The sequence below is a fragment of the Rhinoraja longicauda genome, chromosome 6 (genome assembly GCF_053455715.1).
Source record: "Rhinoraja longicauda isolate Sanriku21f chromosome 6, sRhiLon1.1, whole genome shotgun sequence".
In the NCBI taxonomy this organism is placed as follows: domain Eukaryota; kingdom Metazoa; phylum Chordata; class Chondrichthyes; order Rajiformes; family Arhynchobatidae; genus Rhinoraja; species Rhinoraja longicauda.
The window spans coordinates 62,759,744-62,784,237 of record NC_135958.1 but is presented as its reverse complement, the minus strand read 5'-3'; the positions used below and the strand labels follow the sequence as shown (position 1 = coordinate 62,784,237).

Below are 24,494 nucleotides of genomic sequence, written 5' to 3'. Positions count from 1 at the left end.
ATGACAACAGATCAACAGCAAAGTGACTGATTTTTTATTCACCTCTGAGATGCTTCAGTAAATCACTCGGATCAAGGGCAATTATGGATGAGTGATAAATGCTGGCTTTGCAAGGGCAGACAATACCTCTATTGGATAAGTTAGAAAATCTGGAACAGCTCTGTCTGCACTAAATTGAAGGCTTCACCTAAGTTTATGCCAATATGTTGAACTGAATCATCGTATGTTTGGAACCATTATCTTGGCGTCAGTGATCACTCTGTATCACTGCAATTAGAAACATTTTGTGGAATTCCTAACCTTTGGTGATAGGACAAAGCAAAATCTGCTTTGAAAAATGACATGGTCAAGCAGTGTGCATAAAATGAGCTATAAACCACTGCCTTGGTAATCTACACTTGAGCCCAACATAAGTGACTCAGCAACATATTATACCATACATCAAAATATACCACCCTGACCACACTCTGGTCTCACAGCTGCTTTCTGGAAGAAGATACAGGAAGGGTCCGGTTACCTTCAGATTCAAGAAGAGCTTTTCCCCCTCAATCATCAGACTCTTGAAACCCACTGCACAACTAACTCCAACTACAATCCTACAATGGGAACAAACTACGATGGAACTTTTATAGGTTACACTCACATTTAGGTTTGCAATATTAGAATTTGGTTATTTAGTAATACTGAGGAGTTATTGTATTATTGATTATTGTGGATAGAAAACAATGTTTTGTTGTCGTGTTAATGTGCCTGTAAAGCTGCAGAATATACAAATTTCATTGTTCCATTCCTGGTACATTTGATGATTAAACACTCTTGATTTTTGCTATTAGGAATACAGCACACCATCAGCAAGTGCAGGAAGAAAGGGAAGAGTTTGGATGAGTTTAAGTTTCTCAAATTGCCTCCTGCAGGAACTGTTGGGTAGGCTCAGAGTGAAGGTTAATACTCTACCTGCTTCTGTGCCAGGATATCAGGCCAATCTATGGACTTATCAGTCTTGGGCAGCTTGAGCTTCTCATAGAGATCTCGATATACTGAGCACTGCAGCACCCAGCGTTCATGCATTCTCTTGACGCTAAACAGAAGCAGACATTCAACACATGTTAAAAACAGACACTTAATTCCCGCTGGTTAATCTTGCAATTCAAATTCCACCATTAGTGTTAATGTTTTGTGTGATGTCATTAAGTCCACCCTAGTTCGCGTAACCAATGGTAGCTCAACAAAGGCTTGACCTCTATACGTGACAAGAAACTAAACTCAAGATTGTCATAATAAAATGGAAACAAATCTGTCAACGTTACCTAATTTATCATTCCTCACCCACTACCATCTTAACATAGTTAGGAAATTAGCTCCAGCCTGTGATTTCTGGAGTTCTTCCCAATGGTGCCATTTTTTGAATAATTAGAAAGGTAGGGAGTTCTGTGGTTTTGACAGTATAACAGTGCAATTGTTAAATACAAGAAGGCATAACTTTAAAATCAGAGGGGGGAAAGCTAAAGGAAATATTTTTACACAGTGAGTGACGATGCCTAGATGACGCTGTCAGAGTTGGTGGTGAAAGTAAATACAATAATGACATTTAAGAAACATTTAGACAGCACATGAATAGGTAGGGAATGGAAGGGTAGATTATGTGCAAGTGGATGGGATTGGTTTTATTTGGCAGGTTCTTCCAGCAACGATGTTACTTTTACTTGAGGCTAGATTTACATTTTGAGATTCTGCAGTCTTCAAGCTCTCTTCGGGCACTGACAGGATTTGAACTAAATCCCTCTGGATTTTTAGTCTAGGCCTTCACAATAATGACATCCTTCTCCAGAACACCAGAGGTTTTCAACTCACTCTGCTTCAATCTCATGTCCCTGCGGGTGATTCAGTTTTTTTGACTTGTCAGCATTCAGGAACAGGTCCTTGAACAGTACTTCCGCTCGCGCTAAATTTTCATTGTTCACAGCCTCGTATTTGAACGGACGCTTGTTATCGTAGTTTAACTTATCCTGAAATAATCAAGAAAAAACAAAGCAAATCTATCTACAATTTTTGATGAACATCACATCCGTACACACTTCCACATTCCTTGTCCCTCCTATCCTGAATTACAACTTTTCAAGGTGCCATAGTAGCATTTAAGAGATTTTTGAATAGGCATATGGATATGCAGGGAAGGGAGGGATGTGGATTGTGAGCAGGCAGACAAGAGTTGGTCTTGACAGCACAGACATTGTGGGCCAAAGGTCCTGTTCTTGTGTTGTACTGCTCTGTGTTCTAATTCCTGGCTGTGGCTGCAGAAATGAGCCACAGAATGGAGCACATCATGGAAGACTACTCCCTCTATTCTTCTCTGGTGCACATTGTCGACATTAACATGGTCACTTCAGGCACCAGAACCAGGTTTAAAATAACATATAATTTGCTACCAATGCCACATAGTAATAAGGAGGAAAAGAGAACCATCAACGTGCTGTAATATAACACTCGTACCACTTGCAGCACTGTGATACTGAATGTTTAAACCAATAGCCCCTCCACCTTGAGTTGAATGTTAATACTTGCAGCAGATGAAGGAATGAAACAGTGTCAGTTCAGGTGACATGATAGAGAATTGGTGTGTTCACAATCAAACCAGCATTTATTGTCCGAACTCCAGGCAGGAGGAACTGGAATACTGTGCATAAACTGATTTTCCTTTGACAAGTGAAACCAGATTTAATTAAAGAGGAATTTAAAATAAGGAATGAATTTGATTGAATTGGAGAGACCATTTCCAACGATGGAGATCTGTACCCTGAGGGTACAGGTCTAAAGTGGTTGCTCGAAGTAACTCTAGTCCATGAAGAATAATTGTTTCATGTCATTCACAATCAATGCCTCATAGGACCAAATGAAAATCAAGGATTGCTTTCAAAAGATTTGGAGACTGAAGCACTTGGAGAAATAATTCGTCAGAAATAGGAAAATGTGGAGGAATGGGACTGGATTTATCTTTCAGGAAGCCAATCCAAAAGCTCTCGTTAAAGTTTCATGTAGTACTGAGGGAGTGGAGCATTGTTAGAGATGCCATCGTTTGGATGAGGCCTTTGAAAGAGCTCCCCTCGGCCCCCTGAGTAGATGCTAGGAAATGGCAGAGGGCCCATTAAAGAAAACCAAGGCTCCATCCTCAAGTGACCTGGTTGTTTATTGTTGTTTATTAGATATTACTGTTCGCCACTGTCTAACAAGTTTCCATCCGCTGCAACAAGTTACTGCCCATCACAAATATTCAACTGGCTGTAAAATGCACCGGGATGCTGAGAAGTTATAAAAGGGGCAACACAAATGCAAATTCGTTGGTTCACCCAACCACTCTTTCTCATGTTATCCCACTTGCAGCCTTGTGGAAAGGTTTGCATTGTGACCCTGAAGGAAGAATACTCACCGCCCGCAGTTTATCCTCTGTGTCCAGAATGTCCTTTTCCACCTGGTCACCATTTTTCTGCATCTGCGCAATCAGCACAGGTAGTTCGCTGAAAGGGAAACAAGAATCGTCAGAAGAGGAGATACTGTATGAGATCCAGCCCAGATAGCAAGATAGAATGTCACCCCACAAAGAGATCAAGAGTGTCTACAGTATTTGTCACATGCACTGAATATGAGCAGAATAATGAAATTCTTGCATTTACAGGCAGAGGATGCTACTTCAGCCATGGTGGTTTTGCCAAAGTCTTTAAAAAACGTCTCCAGTTGTCTTCACCCACCAGCCGTAACTGTGATGTATACATGCAACAATATGGTAAAGCTGCTATGCAATGTATACATGCAACAATATGGTAAAGCTGTGCCTGCGCAGCTGCAAAAATACACGGAGAGTTAAAATGGCGATCTTGTGTCCAGACCTGTGTTGTTTTGGTCTCCCACTCAATGCGTGCTTTAGAGAATGATACTGAGTAAAATGTATCATTAATTGTCGACGAGGATGGGATTGTCGACGAGGATGGGAGGTTGCATGTGTACATCACAGTAACCATCAGTGCTTCGTTTACTGAACTAAATCCCTTTGAAAGTCACAACGTCATCTATTTTCCCTCCATTTTGGCTATTGCATTCCATGCTACGTGGCATTTTTGGCAATTATCTTCATTCTCCATCCTCTGGTTATTAACCTGTCCACCTGTAAAATCATTTGCAACAGGGTGGCTGCAGATGTTTGAACATCTCTATTAAATCTCCCATACGCTCTCGTTCTCTGAGTAGAACAATGCCATCACCCCAAAATAACACGTCATTCCTAGTTTAGCGGAAAGTTATGGCAGAACCTGGCTCTGGTCTCCTTCAGGCAGAGATTACCTTGGGCTTGACAGGTTGCACGGAAGTTTTGAGAGAGAGAGAGAAGAGGAGGAAAATCTATTAATTTGCGTAGGTTGGTCTCTAACGCAAGATTTAAAATCATTGTGAAGAGGTGGCTTGCACCACAGAATAAGTCTCTTCAGCCTATTGAGTATTGATTATTCTCCATAATCGCATTTCTTCATGCTCCACACATTCTTATCCAACTTTACATTCGGGGTAATTTACAGTGGCCAGTTGACCTACCAAACCAGATGAAAGACACGTGGTCAAAAGGAGAGCATGCAAATATTGCACAGCAATCAAAGTCAGGATTGAAGCCAGGTTCCTGACTCTATCAGGGAGGGGCTGTATCAGCTTCACCACTGTCTGTGCTGCCCACAGGAATGTAAAATGAGAATCCTTTCCTTCAGAAGTCTGTCAGAACCTGGAATGCTCTCCAATCAAGGTGATGGAATGTGATTCCGTTCTGGATGTTACAGGATATTTGATGTTTAGGAACTTAAATGGGTTACAGGCAGTTGGTAGTGATAAGCAAATGCTGTAACAGTTAAAGAAAGCAGCTGCAAGTACCATCTTCCAAAGAGTAATCAGGGTTAACCACTGAGCATGATCTCACCATTAAGGGTCACATCAGGAAAGGGTCACAAATAGAAAAATTCTTCCACACATTGACGAACCTCAAACTTACCATGACCGTGTTTTGAACCTCCAACTCTCTGACTCGTTTCAAACATTATTCCTTATGCAACGTGTGTGAGGTTGTTAATAATGGGGGAGAAAAGGGAGGGGGGTGTTGAATTGGAGAATTCAATGTTCATACCATTGGATTGTAAGTTACCCAAGCGGAAAATGAGGTGCTGTTCCTCAAGTTTCCATGTCGCCTCACTCTGACAGTGGAGGCGGCCAGTACAAAAAGGTCAGCATGGGGATGGGAAGGGGAGTTAAAATGAATAGCAACTGGGAAGTCCGGTAGGCTTTGGTGGACCAAGCGCACATGTTCGGCAAAATGGTCAACGAGTGTACACTTGGCCTTGCCGATGTACAGGAGGCCACAGCGGGAACTCCGTACGCAGTAGATGAGGTTAGAGGAGGTGCACGTGTCTCACCTGGAAGGAATGCTGGGGTCTACGAATGGAGGCGAGGGAAGAGTTATAGGGACAGGTGCTGTATCTCCTGCAGTTACAAGGGAAAGTACCTGGGGAGGGGGTGGTTTGGATGGGAAGGGATGAGTGAATCAAGGATTTGTGGAGAAAATGAGGGAAGAAGATAATGCGTTATTGCCTTCCATCACAGTGCGTTGTGGTGGATGTTTAATGTTGATTTTTATGTAGTTGTGTCTTGTTGCTTTTTTGGTATGACTGTATGGCAAATCTAATTCCTTGCATGTTTTTACATACTTGGCTAATAAATTAATTACTAATACAACATTGTGTCCAACACCATCCCCTGAGGCACATCACTAGTCTCAGGCCACCAGGCTGTTAAACAATCTTTTACCACCACCATTAATAATAATAATAATAATAATAATAATAATAATAATAATAATAATAATAATAATAATAATAATAATAATAATAATAATAATAATAATAATAATAATAATAATAATAATAATAATAATAATAATAATAATAATAAACATTTATTTTATATAGCGCTTTTCCAAATGCTCAAAGACGCTTTACAAAAACAGTCAAGACATAAAAACAAACAAACGAACTGTCCTGACGGAGAAGCGGCGAACAAATAGCGCCAGCGTCCTCTCACATCAGGGTCCGGCAGTAGACAATACGGAACACAAGACACACAATTACAATTTTAACACAAACAGCAATCACAGTGATTGCTCCAGGCACACCCTCACTGTGATGGAAGGCAAAGAAAAGTCTTATCTCCTCCTCATTCTTCTTGGTTTCATTCTACCATTAAGTCAATTCTGTATCTAGTTAGCTACTTCTCCCTGGATCCCATGTGATCCAACCTTCCAGAGCAGCTTACCATGCAGACCTTATAAAAAGACTGCGTTGAAGACAATCTCCATGGCTCCATGATCGTCAACCTTCTTGGTTACTTCTTTAAAAACCTCAATGAAAAACCTGAGACGTGGTCTCCCGTGTACAAAAGTAATGGTGACTATATTGAATGGAGCTGTTCCCAAACCCTGCTGTGATGCACCCCGATAAAATTTCTATGGCGTATCGGTAGAATTTGGTAAGAGTTGTTGGGGACATGTTCAACTTTCTAGGCCTTGAAGGAAGTAGTGGCGTTGGTGTGCTTTCTTGGCCATTGCTTCGCTATAGGGAGTCCAGGACAAGATGCTGGTGATATTTACTCCTTGGAACTTGAAGCTTTCAACCATCTCAACTTCGGCACCCTATGTGTCCTGAAGGCACCCTTTGCTTCCTGAAGTCGATCACTATCTCCTTTGCCTTGCAGAATTGAGAGAAAGGTTGTTGTCTTGACACACAAGTCAAGAGGTACTCAATCTTCTTCTTGAACTCCACCTCATCATTATTTATTATCCGGCCCACAACTTTGGAGTCGTCCGTGAATTTGTAGATTGAATTGGATTTGTACTTGGCTGCGCAGTCGTGGGTGTACAGGTAGTAGAGAAGGGGGCTGAGAACACAACTCTGCGGAACACCAGTGTTGAGGATTATCGTAGAGGATGATTAGTCCCCTGTCCTCACCGATTGTGATCTGTTGGTCAGGAAATCAAGGATCAAGTTTCAGAGATGAGTGCTGACGCCAAGTTCCATGAGATTGGCGATGAGCTTAGACAGGACAATATTGTTAAAAACAGAGCGTTAGTCTGTGAATAGAAGTCTGATGTAGGAGTCTCTCTTATCCAGGTGTTGCAGGGGTTGGTGTAGGGCTAGGGAGATGGCATCAGCCATGAACCTGTTGTGGTGGTAGGTGAACTGCAGTGGGTCAAGACCGCTTGGTAGGCTGGATTTAATATGTTCCATAACCAGCCTCTCAAAACACTTCATGATGGTGAATGTCAAGGCAACTGAATGGGAATCATTAAAGCATGATATCTTGCTTTTCTTCGGCACCAGCATGATGGTGGTCTTCTTGAAGCAGGTGGGTACTTCAGAACAGAGTAGAGACATAAAAGATGTCTATGAATACTCGCACTATTTGTTCCGCACGGCTTCTAAGGACTTGGCCAGGGACTTCTTCCAGGCCAGTTGCTTTCTATAGGTTCACCCTCAAGAATGTCGATCTTACTGCGGAATTCATTGCCACAGGCGGCTGTGGAGGCTTAGTCAATGGATATTTTTAAGACAGAGATTGACAGATTCTTGATTAGTACAGGTGTCAGGGGTTATAGGGAAAAGCAGGAAAATGGGGTTGAGAGGGAAAGGTAGATCAGCCACAATTTAATGATAGAGTAGACTTAATGGGCCGAATGGCCTAATTCTGCTCCTAGAACTGATGAACTTCTGCAACGGTGACCCTGGGAAGAGGCACACTTAAGTCTGATGAGCAGAGAAAGTTAAGTTCTTCAGGGAAGGCCTCATTATCACTATCACCAATGTGTTGCCAGACTTCAATTTGCAGAGAGTCATAGTATTTGGACCTTGCCACATTCTGCATGTGTCCGATAGATTACACTGGGACTCAAGTTGGTCCCGGTATTGTCTCCTGGCATCTTTGATAGCTTTGCGAAGATCTTAGGAAGCTCTCTTGTATGCAGCAACCTGGCCTTCACCTGTGAATGTACCTTGCCTTTCATCCATGGTTTCTGGTTGGGGAACACTCCGAATGTCTTCATCGGCACGCCCTCCTCTACGCATTTGCTGATGACGTCAGTCATGGCAGTGGAGTACTCATTCAGGTTAGCTGCAGAATGCCTGAATACGGACCAGTCCACTGTCTCAAAGCAGTCACGTAGGATGTGATCTGTGTCCACTGACCAGCATCGGATAACTCTCTGTATCGGATCCTCCTCCTTCAGTTTATGTTTGTAGGCAGGGAGTAGAAGCACAGCTAGGTGGTCAGATTTCCTGAAATGTGGCCGAGGGACAGACTTTTTTATTTATTTGTAGCAGTGGTCGAGGGTGCATCTTAAGGCATACATAAATGTGCAAAAATGGTCTACCTACTGTCAAAGAGTTTAAGAACTTCCATTTACATAAGCCATGAACTAGTGTCAGCCACAAAGGACAGGAATGAAACTCCCAGATATGGGGGCATTATCAATATAGGGTCCACTGTCGCTGAGGCTCATACTGATGATGTGCCTTGCTGTGAAACCAAGAACTTTATGAAGAAGAGTCTATTTTTGGTTTATGAGGAGCAAGGCAGGGACGCACTTAAAATGACAATGTATATAATCCTAAAGAGCTGCAACACTGGAGGTCCAGCACAAATTGAAGTCATTTGTTAGAGACATAGAAACAGAGATACAGAATATAGGTGCAGGAGTAGGCCATTCGGCCCTTCGAGCCAGCACCGCCATTCAATTTGATCATGGCTGATCATCAAAATCAGTAACCTGTTCTTGCTTTCTTTTAGATTTAGATTTAGAGATACAGCGCGGAAACAGGCCCTTCGGCCCACCGGGTCCACGCCGCCCAGCGATCCCCGCACATTAACACTATCCTACACACACTAGGGACAATTTTTACATTTTTAATTAACCCAGCCAATTAACCTACATACCTGTACGTCTTTGGAGTGTGGGAGGAAACCGAAGATCTCGAAGAAAACCCTCGTAGGTCACGGGGAGAGCGTACAAACTCCGTACAGACGGCGCCCGTAGTCAGGATCGAACCTGAGTCTCCGACGTTGCATTCGCTGTAAGGCAGCAACTCTACCGCTGCGCCACCGTGCCACCCCATTCTTCCCATATCCCTTGATTCCATTGGCCCAAGAACTATATCTAACTCTCTCTTGAATACATCACCCTTTCTTGAACACATTAGCTTTCAGGATCTGAGAAACAAAAAGGGGAAAGAGCCACCAAATAGGAAGAGTTCCCGGGAACCCTCTCATTCTGTTTAGTTCCTGTGCTGTGTCTGTTTCATGCTGCAGTCTGTGAGTGGGCCTGACAGTCTCCAGGGTAGCTCCCAAGGGGGAAAGATGCAGAATGAATCAATCCGCATCACTATCTTGTCAGTTATGATTAGTGGTCAATGTGAACAGATCAGAGACAGAAACTTTGCTACCAATTACTTGTGAACAAAATTCGCCAAAACTAAACAATGTAAAAATGCAAACAATGGGGCTTAATAAAACATTTCTTAAATGATTGCAGCTCAGTGTGGAGGTTTACTATTTGCATCGCCTTGCCATTCATTTTCCATCAGTCAACCCAGGCTGCTTTGTTTGTAGTTTCATTGCTTCAGGTTCAAGTGGAGGCAGCACAGCGGTTAGTGCTGCTGCCTCACAGCGTCCATGGTCTGAGTTCAATCCTGATCTCTGGTGCTGTCTGTGTGGAGAAGACACATCCTCCTTTTTTCCATGTAGGCATTCTCCATGTTCCCTCCCACATCTCAAAGATGTGCTGGCAGGTTAACAGGGCACTGTAAATTACCCCTTAGTATAGGCAAGTGGCAAAAATAAATCAAAGGAGAGTTGATGGTCATGTGTGCCAGGCTTTACACTGCAGGGATACAGGGAAATAAAGAGGGGTAGAATAGATTTGATGGGTCAAAGAAATACCTTCTGTGAGGTAGCTTGTAAGTATGCATCAACTGAAACAGGGTATGAGTTTCATTTGGCAGTGTTGGTTGCACTCAGACTCTCCCTTGTAACATCAAGGTTGTTGAATGGCATATATTTGGAAACTCCCTTCAACAGGCAAATAAGACACTCACTTTGCAGTCATACAACTAGCTGAGGTGTGGTTGTTCCACCCATCCAGGCTCCTTCAGTAACACCCAGAATACTGATGACAAATAAGATTCCTGCTCTGTCAGTATCTAGGCGTATTGGGCCCAGCATTCTGAGCGAAAGAAAATTTTTCATTGATCTATATTGGGAACACCTCAAGTCCTTTTGCAGCCACTGTAGAACTTGAAATCTAGTCATACAACATACAAACGGGCCATTTGGACCAACGCCCATGTGACCAAGATGCCCCACCTACATTAGTCCCATCTGCCCTCGCTTGGCCCATATCCATCTAAACCTTTCCTATCCATGTGCCTGTCCAAGTGTCTTTTAAGAGGGTTGAGCTGTCCATCAGTCTGAAGAAGGGTCTCGACCCGAAACGTTACCCATTCCTTCTCTCCTGAGATGCTGCCTGACCCGCTGAGTTACTCCAGCATTTTGTGAATACCTTCGAAGTGTCTTTTAAATGTTGTTATAATACCTGCCTTAACTACCTCTTCTAACAGCTCGTAACATGTACCCATCACTCTGTGGAAAAGTTGCCCCCAAATTCAAATTAAAACTTGCCCCTCTCACATTAAACCTATGTCCCCAGATTCTTGATTTCCCTAACTCTGAGTAAAAGATTGTGCATTTACCCTATTTATTCCCCTCAAAATCTTTCACACATCTATAAGATCACATCCACCCTCTTGCTCTCTGAGGAACAACTTCCAAGACACCCCAATCTCTCTCTATAGCTCAGGCCCACAAGCCTCGCAACATCCTCGTAAATCTTCTTAGTTTTAGTTTAGTTTAGTTAAGAGACGCAGTGCGGAAACAGGTCAATTTGGCCCACCAAGTCCATGCCGATCAGCGATCAACCTGACACTAGATCTATCCTGCACACTAGGGACAATTTACAGAAGCCAATTAAACTACGAACCTGCACATCTTTGGAATATGGGAGCACCCAGAGAAAACCCACACAATCACAGGGAGAATGGAGAAACTCCATACAGACAGCACCCGTAGTCAGGATCAAACCCAGATAAGGCATCAATGCTACCGCTACGCCACTGTGACGTCCTGCATGATACAGGCATAATACAGAAAAGACAGAGGACAGTTTGAAAACAGCAAGGTCTCACAAACAGTATTTTAATAATAACAAGATCATCTGTTTTTCTTGTGCGACAATGCGTACAGAATAATTATTGGACCATCTATCAGGAGGAACCTTCCCGAGTGTCTTCAGAATAATAATATTTTATATCCAGTTTGGAGGTTTTGAGTTACTGCCCAGTCTGAAAGGATGTACCAGAGGAAGGAATCTCCCTGACTCCATCACAACAAAATGTCTGTATCATTTCAAATACTTAGATCACTTCACCCGTCAATTTTTGAATATTGAATGGATTACAAGCCAAATATTCTTATGGGTCCTTGTTAGTTGTAGTTCTTCCTCTGTTAGCCTGGGTCAGGAGTTTCTGATGTGGAGATTGAACCTATCATCTTCTAACATAAAGGCAAATGGCTAACACTGACACTGCCTATTCCAGTAACTAAACTCCGAGAGCTATGAAGATTGGTGCTGGGTAACCAAACTCAATAACAGCATCACCACAGATGCTTAAATATCAATAGAAACCAAGGAACTAATCACTGATTTCAGAAAGGGGAAGCTGAGAGACCATGCACCAGCTTTCGTTGGTGGGTCAGTTAGCAGCTTCATGTTCCTGGTTGGTAACATCATGAATGACCTGACCTGGGCCCAGTAGAGAGATATAACCAAGAAGGTGCATAGTTTAGAGATTCAACGGGTCATCGAATATTCAAACAAATTTCTACAGGTGTACTGTGGAAAGTATCCTGACTGGATGATCATATTTTGGTGTGGCAATTCCCATGCACAGGAAGGCAGAGAGTAGTGACTCAGACAAGTAGTGACTCAGACAAGAGGCATTGCTCTCCCCACCATTGAAAGCATCTTCAATTGAGCCATTGTCTCAGGAAGGTGGCATCTTTCATCCAGGATTACCAACACCTGGACCATGCCCTCTTCTCACTGCTACCGATGGGCACAAGATACAGAAGCCTGAAGTTGCATGTCACTCGGCTTCAGAAACAGCTACTTTCCTAAAACTAACAGACTCTAGAGCCAACCCTCGCCTCGCTTGGCAACAAAACACTACCGAAGACCTCTTGCATGACCATAGCCTTGATTTTTCTATAATTATATTTTGCACCAATATCTTGGTTTATTTTGCAGTTATTTTGTTTTACTGTCCTGCTGAATGTAATGTGCAACTTATGTCTAATTTTGTATTATTTATGTTTCTGTGTGTTTGAGAGAGTCCATGTGCCTAAGATGCTGCCTTAAGCAAGAGTACCCGTACCTCACTGTACTTGTGCATATGACAATGAACTTGATTTGATTTGATTACCAAACGTGATTAATAAACTTTTTGTGCTGACAGCACGACACACGATCTTTCCCTGAAGTGGTGCGGGAGTTGTAATGAATGGTCAAAGACATGGAAAGAATAAGCATTGAATCCAGGCCGGCCATCCCTTTCACTAACTCAATTGCAACACTCCCTTCTCTGGAGTACGTGACAAAAGGGGACAAAAGGGGGTCAAATAAGGGGAGTAGAAAAGTAAAATATGAAGCCAGAGCAAGGGATATTGGTGGCAGGGCATGGATGGAGGTGAGGGGGAAGCAGAATAGTGGGGGGAAATGGGTGCGTATCAGAGTGGGCAAAAGGGTGTCAGATAAGCAAAGAAGAGGGGGCGAAATACAAAGGCACGGGGAAAGGTATTGGTGGAAAGAGACAGTGGGGAGGAGAAAGAGTTGGGATTAAAAGGGGATTATGGAACTTGGGGATGCAAGACAAGCAAACGGAAGAGGGGAAATGAGTGGGGTGGCTGGGAGGTTAGTGTGGAGATGGTGGGAGAAATGCCTGCACAGTGGAATTGATGATATTGGAAAATTTCCTCGAGCACTATGTTTCGCTCAGGATTCCAGCTTACATGGACTTTAGTAAGGCTTTTGACAAGGTGCTGCCTTGTCCTCGTCCAAAGGTTAATGCATAATGCTATTAGCAAACCAAATCCAAAATTGGCTTTGTGATAGGAGGCAGAGAGTAGTGGCTGATAGGTGTTTTCTGACTAGTTAGTGCATTTCAGGGATCAGTGCTGGGCTCTTTGTTATTTGTAATAGTTGAGAACGCAGAGGGTATGAATGATAAATTTACAGACAGTGCAACGACACTGAAGAAGGCTGTCTATGGATACACCAAGACACAGATCAGATGGAAAGTTGTGCAGAGCAAAGGAAGATGAAATTTAGTCCATCCAAATGTGAGGTGATACACCTGGTACAATAACAGCGGACACCTTGGGCTCTAAGCCCTTAGTTCCCTGAAAGTGGTGAGACTGGTGGATAATTTGGTGCAAGAAGCATTTGGTCTGCTTGCATCAAGAAGCAAAATGGAACGTACCCACATTGACGACATCGAAGTAGAGATGTTTGAAAACTTCAGATTCCTAAGAGGAGATATCAAAACAACTTCTCCTGGACCACCCATATTGAAGCAATGACCAAGAAAGCACACCAATGCCTCTACTTCCGAAGAAAGCTTAGGAAGTTCGGCAAGTCCCGGACAACTCTCACCAACTTCTACAGATGCTCCATGGAAAGCATTTTATTGGGAGGCATCCCAATAAAATGGTTTGGGAAAAGCTCCATCCAAGACCGCAAGAAATTGCAGAGAATTGTGGATGCTGCCCCGACCATCACACAAAACCAATCTCCCTTCCATTGACTCAATTTATATCTAACGCTGCCACGGCAAGGCAGCAGGATAATCAAGGACGAGTCGCACCCTGGCCACTCCCTCTTCTCTCCTCTCCCATCGGGCAAAAGATATAGAAGTGTGAAAACACACGGCTCCAGGTCCAGGGACAGTTTCTTCCCAGCTGTTATCAGGCAACTGAACCACCCTACCGCAACCAGAGAGCAGTGCTGAATTGGTCTCTACCTCACTGGAGACCCTCAGACTATCGTTACTGGCTTTACCTGGCACTAAACATTATTTACGTTATTCTCTTTATCATGCACCTGTACACTTTGAATGGCTCAATAGTAACCATGAATTGTCTTTCCACTGACTGGTTCACACAACAAAAGCTTTTCACTGCACCTCAGTACATGTGACAATAAAATAAACGAACTTTCTTTGGCTGAGGCATTGAGTACAGTATTGGGATATCACATTGCAGTTGTACAATTGGTTATACAATCACTCCCTGACTTATGTCAGGGTTGGATCCCGTGGTCTCTTGCGCAAGTCAGATGTTACGCAAGTTGGAAACGGAAGTGCTACGCGTAAATTTACCATTCGTACTGCTTATATACTACATTATACAGCAGCCATTGTGCAAGGAATGAAAAATGATCTGATGTGAAGTTGTGGAAATATCCGAAAACTAGGTTTGCAACAAGAAAGTAGAGACAATTTTTTAGGCACATTATTTTATTTAAAAAATAAACAATCTAAACTTGTTTAAGATCTAAATTTAAACTTTAGGGCCTTTTTAGATCATGTTTCACACAATAACTGTGCGTGTGGAAGTGTTGTTAAATAAATTCAATTAATACTGTTGAGCCTGCAAAACCTGATATGCAAATGTACCTAAAAATTTTGTTTGCTGATAAAAAGCTTCCAACAATGCTGGAGAATTGTGACACTGCATGGCACCTCTGATGCGTAGACCATGTGGGACCACCATGAGAACAGCTGACTGACTTGCGGAAACAGCTGAAGTGACGGCACTACTACTGAGATGTCTAACTCAAAAATAAAGCAGTGGGCTTAAAGTAATGCTCATGCAAGTGCAAGTTGGCATAAATCACCTATTACATAAGTACAGGTGCACATAGTTCCTTCAAAATGGCGTCACAGATAGATGGTGTGGTCAAGAAGGCTTCTGGCGCACTGGCCTTCATCAGTCAGGGTATTGAGTATAGAAGTTAGGAGTTCATGTTACAGTTCTAGAAGACATTGGTGATGCCATATTTGGAGTATTGTGTTTAGCTTTGATCACCCTATTAAAGGAAAGATGTTGTCATGCTGGACAGGGTACAGAGAAGATTTACGAGAATGTTGCCATGACATGAGGGTCTGAGCTATAGGGCGAAGTGGAGCAGGCTAGGACTTCATTCTGCAGGAGGATGAGGGGTGATCTTGTAGAGGTGCATAAGATCATAAGAAGAAAAGGTAAACGCACAGTCTTTTACCCAGTGTAGGGGAATCGAGAACCCGAGGACATAGGTTTAAGTAGAGGTAGGAAAGATTTGATAGGAACCGGAGGGGTAACTTTTTTTTCACACAAAGGGTGGTGGGTATATGCAACGAGTTGCTGGAAGAGGTAGGTAGCTAAGTTGACTGAGTTTTTTGGGGAGGTGACAAAGAAGATTGATAAAGGTAGGGTGGTAAATGTTCTAATACATAGATTTTAGTAAGGCTCTTGATAAGGTCTCTCATGGTAGGCTGATCCAGAAGATTAAGATGTATGGGATTCAGGATGACCTGGTCATAGGGATTCAAAACTGGCTTATTCGTAGACGACAGAGGGTCATGGTGGAGGTTAAATATTCTGGCTGGAGATTTGAGACCAGTGGAGTTCTGCAGGACTCGGAGCTGGGACCTCTGCTGTTAGTGCTATATATATATATATATATATATATATATATATATATATATATGTAAATGACCTAGATGCAAATGTAGATGGGTTGGTGAGTATGTTTGCTGACAACATCAGAATTGGAGGAGTTGCAAACAGTGAGGAATGCCGTCAGAAGACCTTCAACTGAGACAATAAACTACAAGTTAGATCAGCTGAAGATCTCAAATAAGAGCAGGCTGATTCCCCAAGGTACCATGTCCCGAAGACAAACTCTATAAAACAAACATGTTAAGAGCCACAAGGCCCACTTGGTTTCCTTGTTTCGCCATAGGTGCAATGTTTTTGGCATTCATTTGGTTGTACAGTTTGGGGGACATGGTGAAATTATGCAAGGTGTTATAGAAATGCAATTTCTCTCTTCTTTTGCCACTTATCTCAGTTACGGAAGCATTTTGAAAGTATCAGCCGTCTCAATGCCTTGGGTTAAAAGAACACGAGTCCAGGTTCCTGGTCCTGCCTGGTATCCAGTGTTTGAATATACTAGTGTGCGCACTTTTTCAGGAAGAGGATTGGGTCCAGCTCTCTCAACATTGCGGTATGAAGAATGGTTACTAGCAGGGGAACCCAAAGAACAAACTCAAACCCTGAGGCCAGTGTTGCCAAATGAGGCATTCTCACTGACCCGAGACATCACCGATCCATGTTCTCCTGAGATGCGCCTGACCCACTGAGCTCCTCCAGCACTTGGAGTCTTCTTTTGTAAATGACCTGTTCAGTGAGGGGGGGCAAAGGGTTTCTTTCCCCTTTCCCATGTGAGACAGGTTGATCAAAAGTCAACAACTTCACAAAAGGGATGGTTTGTGTTCAGGCCAGGTCAGGAGAAATCATTACACGTCACTTCAGATTGATGGGTTTGAAAACACTGAAGCACAGAATTTAATTATAAATACTAAACATTCATTTGCTCCACCACTGGTTTCCAGTGACTGCAGTCTCAACCATCTCCAAAATGTACTGCAGTTAGTCACTCCGGAAACTCCATCAGACTCTCTGAGATGCGTGACATTGACCTTTAAGAAGGACAAGGTGCCGAGGATCACCACCTCATATTGGTTCCCGTCTAATGCACATATGACATCAGTCTAAACATTTTCACCGGACCTTCATTGTTTTTGGATCTAGATTTTGGAACTCCCCCCCCCCCCCCCCCCAACATCACTGTGGAAGGACATTTAAAAGAAGAACTGCAGTGCTCAAGAAGGCAGCTTATAACAACCTTCTCAAGTGCAAATAGGTTTGGCCAGTAATTGCCTGCAATACCCTGATCCTGAAAAATAAATGTCAAGTGTTCAAGCAGTGTTTGTGTTTTTTTTCTCTGTTCACCACACACTGCCTGCAGTTATTGAGGTGCTCCAGCAGAAAAACAGCTTCCCAAAGGCATTCGACTCTATTCCTTAGTTCCAGATACTGGAGATCATTAGGGTCATTTCGGAGTGATAGTGCGGTGAGATTAGAGGAGTAATTTTGTGATTTATTGCGGCTCCCCCAATTGGGATTTGACATGTGGGTCACAGCCATTATGCAAGCACTGGAGAACCTTCTCCCCTTGTTTAGGCTTAACATCCAATCTGATCCCGACCACTCGTTGGAAGGGTTGGATGCACTATCGTGGAAGCTTGGACTTTGGTTCAGGTGTTGGGAGTTGGTGGAAAACAAAACAATCAAACTGAGGCATCAACATTTATCCCTCAACAGACAGATTTGTACAGAAACTGGAATAGACAATAGACAATAGGCAATAGGTGCAGGAGGAGGCTATTCAGGCCTTCGAGCCAGCACCACCATTCAATGTGATCATGGCTGATCATTCTCAATCAGTACCCCGTTCCTGGCTTCTCCCCATACCCCCTGACTCCGCTATCCTTAAGAGCTCTATCTAGATCTCTCTTGAATGCATTCAGAGAATTGGCCTCCACTGCCTTCTGAGGCAGAGAATTCCACAGATTCACAACTCTCTGACTGAAAAGGTTTTTCCTCATCTCAGTTCTAAATGGCCTACCCCTTATTCTTAAACTGTGGCCCCTTGTTCTGGACTCCCCCAACATTGGGAACATGTTTCCTGCCTCTAACGTGTCCAACCCCTTAATAATCTTATACGTTTCGATAAGATCCCCTCTCATCCTTCTAGATTCCAGTGTATACAAGCTCAGTTGCTCCAGTCTTTCAACATATGACTAGACCCATATGAATAATTTTCACCTATTTATTATCATTTTGCTCTTGTTTTAACTTGCTCCCAATTCCGGTCCATGAAAATTTGCGCCGTATGCGACCTACCCCAACAGAAGTCTTCATTTCCCTGCCATTGTCTGCACACCGGGCATGACATTATCACTGAGTGACACTCACTTCCTCGATAAAAGGAATCTGTGTAAAGCGTGTGGAACCCACGACCTCCATTTTTCACACACCATCCAACAAAGAACCAGCATTACACAAAGTTGCCAAGCATTTCATGAATTAAGGTGTTCCCTCCCGCACAATGGTTTGTCCGCCCATTGGACCTGTGTGAAGGCTGGCTCTGCTTCACAAGCAGATCTCTCCCACATGTATGAGAGTTTGTGGCAACTTTGCACCACGGTCACCTCTTCATGTTTAATATTAACTGTACATGATAATAGTTTGGGACACTTAAAGCAAAGGAATGGATGGGAGAGGGGTGTGGGGATATGGCTGTGGACAACACACTTCAGACGCACGTCCCATTACCCTCTCATTTTCTTTCACCTCCATGTCAGTCATAGAGTTATACAGCACAGAAACAGGCCCTTCGATCCAACTCATCTATGCGGCCCAAAATGCCTAACTGAAGCCAATTCAATTGCCTGGGTTTGGCCCATATCACTCCAAACCTTTTCTCTCCATGTACTTGTTCAAATGTATCTTTAATGTTGTACTTGTACCTCCTCTGGCAGTTCCTTCCAGATACCCACCACCTACTGTGTGAAACATTTGCCACTCAAGTCCCCTTTAAATCTTTCCTCTGTCACTTTAAATCTCTGCCCTACTCTGGGGGGGGGGGGGGGAAGATGGACCATCTACCATATCTATGCCTCTCAGTTTTATATTCTTTTATTATAAGCTCACCCCCCTGACCTCCTTTGTTTCAGGGTAAACAGTTCCAGCCAATCCATTCTCACCATTAAGCTTTAGTCCTCGAGCCCCAGCAGCATTCTTGTGAAACCTTTGTGCACTTTCTCTAATTTAACCACATCTTTACCCTCGTACTGTTCTATGGGACTGCCATGGAGAGTGTACTTTAAGGCAGCAGTTACTGGGGGAGGATGAGATCGCTGCAACAAGATCTGCACACATCTGCCACTAAGAAACGTGTAAGAGGGAATCTGGAATTCGCCCAAACAATTTTTTTAAAGGAACATTTCACGATTAATGATGCAGGGCATCTGTCACACAGGGTGGTGATTGCTTGTTAAGCTCTTACTGTGTTTGCCTTTTGACAGCACGAACACCATCAGAGTGAAATATGCCTTGTGTTTCCCCTGGTATTTGTAGTGAGGTAGCTCTGCCCAACAACCAGCCCATCCCTCCTGCAGTACACAGAGGTCGAGAAATGACTGTGGTCACGCCCTCACTGGATTGAATCACAGTCACCCTTCTGAACTATTAGTTAACAATTTTGATAATAATTCGGTTGCATCTGAAGAATGGGGTGTAGTCCTCCCCTTTGCATTCTTTCTCCCCACCCTGAATTCCTGTCATTCTTGCAGGTGTGTTTCACAGGAAGGTGGCCTCCATCACAATGGAAAATCACTGGGAAGTGTTCACAAAGTAAAACTACAAGTTTTGGAACTTTAAAGTACAATGGGCTGAAAATGCATTGGCAAGGGGGTCAGGTTCACGTTACAGGAGATTGCTCCTGAGCCAGCTCTTCCCTTTAAAAAAAAAACTTGTGAGCATCCCCGACCACTCTTCAAGCTATTTAAGTGCCCAACAGTTAATGACAAAATAAATTAATGCACTGAGGGGCTGGGAAAAGATAGCATCTAATTACAGGTTCAGTGCATTGTAAAGTACCTCACAGTTAATGCAGTTGCTGAAATCCATACACAGTAAGATCCCAAAAATATGAATTGCATACGAGTGCAACAAAAATATGTTGCGTACAAGTGCAACATGACTTGCATCGCAAAATAATTCTCAAATTTGCAGTTTATAAACCTTGCTTCAAATCGATTCAGCAACCACAAGACTAATCCCACATTTTGTCCACCTCAACCATTTGTTCCCACGTTTACCATTGTTTGCAGTGGAGGGATGTTAGCTGAAAAGCAGAAACATGCCTGTGTATCTTTCAATAGACAATAGACAATAGGTGCAGGAGTAGGCCATTCAGCCCTTCGAGCCAGCACCGCCATTCAATGCGATCATGGCTGATCACTCTCAATCAGTACCCCGTTCCTGCCTTCTCCCCATACCCCCTCACTCCGCTATCCTTAAGAGCTCTATCCAGCTCTCTCTTGAAAGCATCCAACGAACTGGCCTCCACTGCCTTCTGAGGTAGAGAATTCCACACCTTCACCACTCTCTGACTGAAAAAGTTCTTCCTCATCTCCGTTCTAAATGGCCTACCCCTTATTCTTAAACTGTGGCCCCTTGTTCTGGACTCCCCCAACATTGGGAACGTTTCCTGCCTCTAATGTGTCCAATCCCCTAATTATCTTATATGTTTCAATAAGATCCCCCCTCATCCTTCTAAATTCCAGTGTATACAAGCCTAATTGCTCCAGCCTTTCAACATACGACAGTCCCGCCATTCCGGGAATCAACCTAGTGAACCTATGCTACACGCCCTCAATAGCAAGAATATCCTTCCTCAAATTTGGAGACCAAAACTGCACACAGTACTCCAGGTGCGGTCTCACCAGGGCCCGGTACAACTGTAGAAGGACCTCTTTGCTCCTATACTCAACTCCTCTTGTTACGAAGGCTAACATTCCATTGGCTTTCTTCACTGCCTGCTGTACCTGCATGCTTCCTTTCAGTGACTGATGCACTAGGACACCCAGATCTCGTTGAACATCCCCTCTTCCTAACTTGACACCATTCAGATAATAATCTGCCTTTCTATTCTTACTTCCAAAGTGAATAACCTCACACTTATCTACATTAAATTGCATCTGCCATGTATCCGCCCACTCCCACAACCTGTCCAAGTCACCCTGCAGCCTTATTGCATCTTCCTCACAATTCACACTACCCCCCAGCTTAGTATCATCTGCAAATTTGCTAATGGTACTTTTAATCCCTTCATCTAAGTCATTAATGTATATCGTAAATAGCTGGGGTCCCAGCACCGAACCTTGCGGTACCCCACTGGTCACTGCCTGCCATTCCGAAAGGGACCCATTTATCCCCACTCTTTGCTTTCTGTCTGTCAACCAATTTTCTATCCATGTCAGTACCCTACCCCCAATACCATGTGCTCTAATTTTGCCCACTAATCTCCTATGTGGGACCTTGTCGATAGCTTTCTGAAAGTCGAGGTACACCACATCCACTGACTCTCCCCTGTCAATTTTCCTAGTTACATCCTCAAAAAATTCCAGTAGATTTGTCAAGCATGATTTCCCCTTCGTAAATCCATGCTGACTCGGAATGATCCTGTTACTGCTATCCAAATGCTCAGCAATTTTGTCTTTTATAATTGACCCCAGCATCTTCCCCACCACTGATGTCAGACTAACTGGTCTATAATTACCCGTTTTCTCTCTCCCTCCTTTCTTAAAAAGTGGGATAACATTTGCTATCCTCCAATCCACAGGAACTGATCCTGAATCTATAGAACATTGAAAAATGATCTCCAATGCTTCCACTATTTCTAGAGCCACCTCCTTAAGTACCCTGGGATGCAGACCATCAGGCCCTGGGGATTTATCAGCCTTCAGTCCCATCAGTCTACCCAAAACCATTTCCTGCCTAATGTGGATTTCCTTCAGTTCCTCCATCACCCTAGGTTCTCCGGCCCCTAGAACATTTGGGAGATTGTGTGTATCCTCCTCAGTAAACACAGATCCAAAGTAACGGTTTAACTCGTCTGCCATTTCTTTGTTCCCCATAATAAATTCCCCTGCTTCTGTCTTCAAGGGACCCACATTTGCCTTGACTATTTTTTCCTCTTCACGAACCCGCATCCACCTTGTTGATGGAGGAAATACCTGTACATCACTGAAGCCTCAGTTTAACATCTCACCCGCAAGATAAAAGCATTCTGGGTACTGGAATGGAGTGCCTGTCTCAGTTCACCTGCCACAAACAGTTCACTGGTTCTTCAACATGCATCCAGCTGACTTTGCCATAAAGGTACCACCAACTCATGCATACGAGTGCAACAAAAATAACTTGCACTTATTTTTAATTTTTTTTTCAACTTCAGGAAATCCCAGAAACTTTACCCAAATGCTGGTGAAAGGTAGACTCTGTCACAAAGAGGGAAATAGGACAGACGGTTGTATCCCACAAACATGTTCATCAAAATGGCCAGGACGTCAATGAGAAGTCCCAGCCTTCTCCATTTAGGACCACGGAAAATAGCCAGTTGAGGGGATGTTGGGGGGAAGACAGAATTCCCACATATTGCACTTGAAAATCATCTGCATGCAACATTTGTCTGAAGGTGTTTGAACCCATGATTTGTTTGACCCAGAATCCTCACTGAATTACAGCAGATATTCGTTTATACAAATCAAAATTGTACTATTTTATAGATGCTAATCATTACCAATCACTTTGCATTCAGCGAGTTAGTTGCCTGAAGAACTGTCCCGACCTAAAATGTCACCTATCCATTTTCTCCAGAGATGCCGCCTGACCTGTTGAGTTACTCCAGCATTTTGTGTGTGTCTTTTTGTATTACTCAGATTGAATGTGTAGCTTGGTGCCAGAATGATCTCGAATATTCAGGTCCGTACAACAGAATGAGTTGGATCAATTCAGTGCTTCTGAAAGGATGTTGTGACCTGATTTGTGACCCAACCATGTCACTGATTTACTAAAGACAACAATCATCGGGCATTGTGAATTTCCTCCTTTAAATCCATCTCAATGTTGAGGACAAAGAACATCACTATCATCATTAAATTGAGTCGCTGGATGCTATGGTAAGTCTACTGTACACAGCATGAATCCACACACTTCAGCACTTAGATTTGAATTTATGGAAATGCTTGGCAGCAGGAATCGCCCAAATCCACAATTGCCCAGCTGCACGGTGCACACACGGTTAAAGATATTTCCACACTTCTCAAGTGCATGGTTCCTGAAGCTCTCACGATTTACTTCCCAGATACTCAACTCCCAAGCAAAGTTTATCAATGCAAAATTCACAAAACGGGCAGCTTGAATAGACAAAATGGTTAAAAGTGCAGCTTACAAACATATCCACAAAATTCAGCTTACAAATCATGATACATGACTCGCATTGCAAAATAATTCTCAAATTTGCAGTTTATAAACCTTGCTTCAAATCGATTCAGCAACCACTGGACTAATCCCACATTTTGCCCACCTCATCCATTTGTTCCCACATTTACCACCTCAGCAGCTTGAGCTTACATTAACCACCTCAGCCATTTGCTCCTGCATGAATTCACGCAGCAGGTTAGACCAATCCCACATTTACTTGGCTCCTGAAGACAGAAACCCTGAAGTAATTCAGCTCCTGACCTGTTCTCCCACCTGCAGTCTGCCTATTCTCCATTTGGTGAGGAGTTAGACACTCAACTAATTTACTCTGTTTAACAGAAAATGCAGCTTTAAATCATAACGATGCTCTTCTCCCACATCCGAACAATCCATTCAGACTGCCGGCACTGAATACTTCACAAGTTGAAGGATTGCCACTTACCGGGGTAGCTTGCTGCTCGAAGTGGACTTAAACATGCTCTTTTTCGAAAACATGTTTTCTGATCTGTGAACCAGTTAAGTCTTAAACTGCTTTCTTCGTAGATCTTTGTCAGTCTGGGATAGTGTCCCTTACACACAGGGACTGTGTGTGCGCACACTAAACAGTAGAGCACTCAATTAGTTCTCAGTTTTGAGGGAGGCTCCTTTTTAATGACAGCTGATCTAACCAAGGTTAGGAATAGTTTCAGGTTAATGCGAAACTCACAGAACTGGTTTTGCAATGAATAACAAAAAACAGAAGTCACTCACTCCACCCTTCCCAGCCCAATAAAATCTCAATCAATGGAATACAAAGTCTAAATTTCAGTGAGCATACCTTGTTACAAATATTTGGCCATTTAAATTGAGAATAATGTTGAAGAATCACACTTGATTTATTTAATTTAGACTTGGAATAATTATTTACTGCACTTGATTGCCAACTTATTTTGTTTTTTAGTTCTATTCCTTGCCACTGATTACATCCCATTTTTAAAGTGAGTTTCAAATTCTTTAGGAAACAGGGCTTCTCCTCTTCCATTATAGATGAGGCTCTCACTAGGGCCTCCTCTATATCCCCCAGCTCCGCTCTTACTCCCCCTCTCCCCATTCGTAACAAGGATAGAGTCCCCCTTGTCCTCACCTTCCACCCCATCAGCCAGCATATCCAACAAATT

At 43.1% G+C, this 24,494-nt stretch overlaps 1 protein-coding gene across 1 annotated transcript in view; it reads right to left on the bottom strand.

Annotated features, from left to right (window-relative positions):
- Nucleotides 1-23,890, bottom strand: part of evpla (envoplakin a) — a 59,510-nt gene extending 35,620 nt beyond the window's left edge. Inside the window, exons 1-4 of the mRNA XM_078401840.1 lie at nt 23,780-23,890; nt 3,425-3,512; nt 1,852-2,006; nt 955-1,078 (exon numbers count right to left, since the gene is read on the bottom strand). Coding sequence (XP_078257966.1) covers nt 955-1,078; nt 1,852-2,006; nt 3,425-3,512; nt 23,780-23,832 — 420 coding nt within the window. The 5' untranslated portion in view covers nt 23,833-23,890. The remainder of the gene's footprint in view (nt 1-954; nt 1,079-1,851; nt 2,007-3,424; nt 3,513-23,779) is intronic.
- Between the last annotated feature and the right edge of the window lie 604 nt (nt 23,891-24,494).